The sequence below is a fragment of the Populus euphratica genome, unplaced genomic scaffold (genome assembly GCF_000495115.2).
Source record: "Populus euphratica unplaced genomic scaffold, PopEup_1.0 scaffold180.1, whole genome shotgun sequence".
Classification (NCBI taxonomy): Eukaryota; Viridiplantae; Streptophyta; class Magnoliopsida; order Malpighiales; family Salicaceae; genus Populus; species Populus euphratica.
The window spans coordinates 102,202-102,781 of NW_011500060.1; the positions used below are offsets into that span (position 1 = coordinate 102,202).

The 580-nt window shown below is 40.5% G+C and overlaps 1 protein-coding gene across 1 annotated transcript in view; it reads right to left on the reverse strand.

Moving 5' to 3' along the window:
* Positions 1 to 356: 356 nt before the first annotated feature.
* E12A11 (PEBP (phosphatidylethanolamine-binding protein) family protein) overlaps positions 357 to 580 on the reverse strand; it is a 2,307-nt gene continuing 2,083 nt past the window's right edge. The window contains exon 4 of the mRNA XM_011002167.1: positions 357 to 580. Within this exon, the coding sequence (XP_011000469.1) occupies positions 357 to 580 (224 nt within the window).

Sequence of the window (580 nt, forward strand, 5' to 3'; positions counted from 1 at the left end):
AGCAAATTAATCCATATTATATATCTTGCACAAATAAGATTTTTTAAGGAAACAAAGAAAATAAATCAGCACCCTTGCATTAAATGCACTTTCTTCACTTATTTTACATGGAAGTCAGGTCCTCTTTTCACATTATCAGGTGCATGAAGATAACGAGAAAAATGGATCCAACAACCGCAATACCCTTAGAGAAAGCACTACATAGCTAAACTCACAAACTTCAAAACGGATGACTAATATCCTTGTAAATAAAAACATATAAAAAGACGAATGAAACAAGTTTCATTATTTTTCTAGACCCCATTGCTAGCTATTATATAAGCCCCCAAACGAGCATGCACAGAGTATTTAACAACTTAGCGCCTCTTATTGGCTGGCTCCTTCTGAGCATTGAAGTAGACAGTGGCTACAGGCAGGCCCAGGTCCAAATGAGCAGCATAGAGTCGAGTATTGAAATGCGAACGGTTCTGTGGTGGTTCCATCATGCTCCCCAGCGGCATCTTCTGCTGGAAAAGCACCAGTATGTAGCGATGAATTCCCACCGGCGGACGAGGCCCAACATAGGAAAGGATCTCTTTCC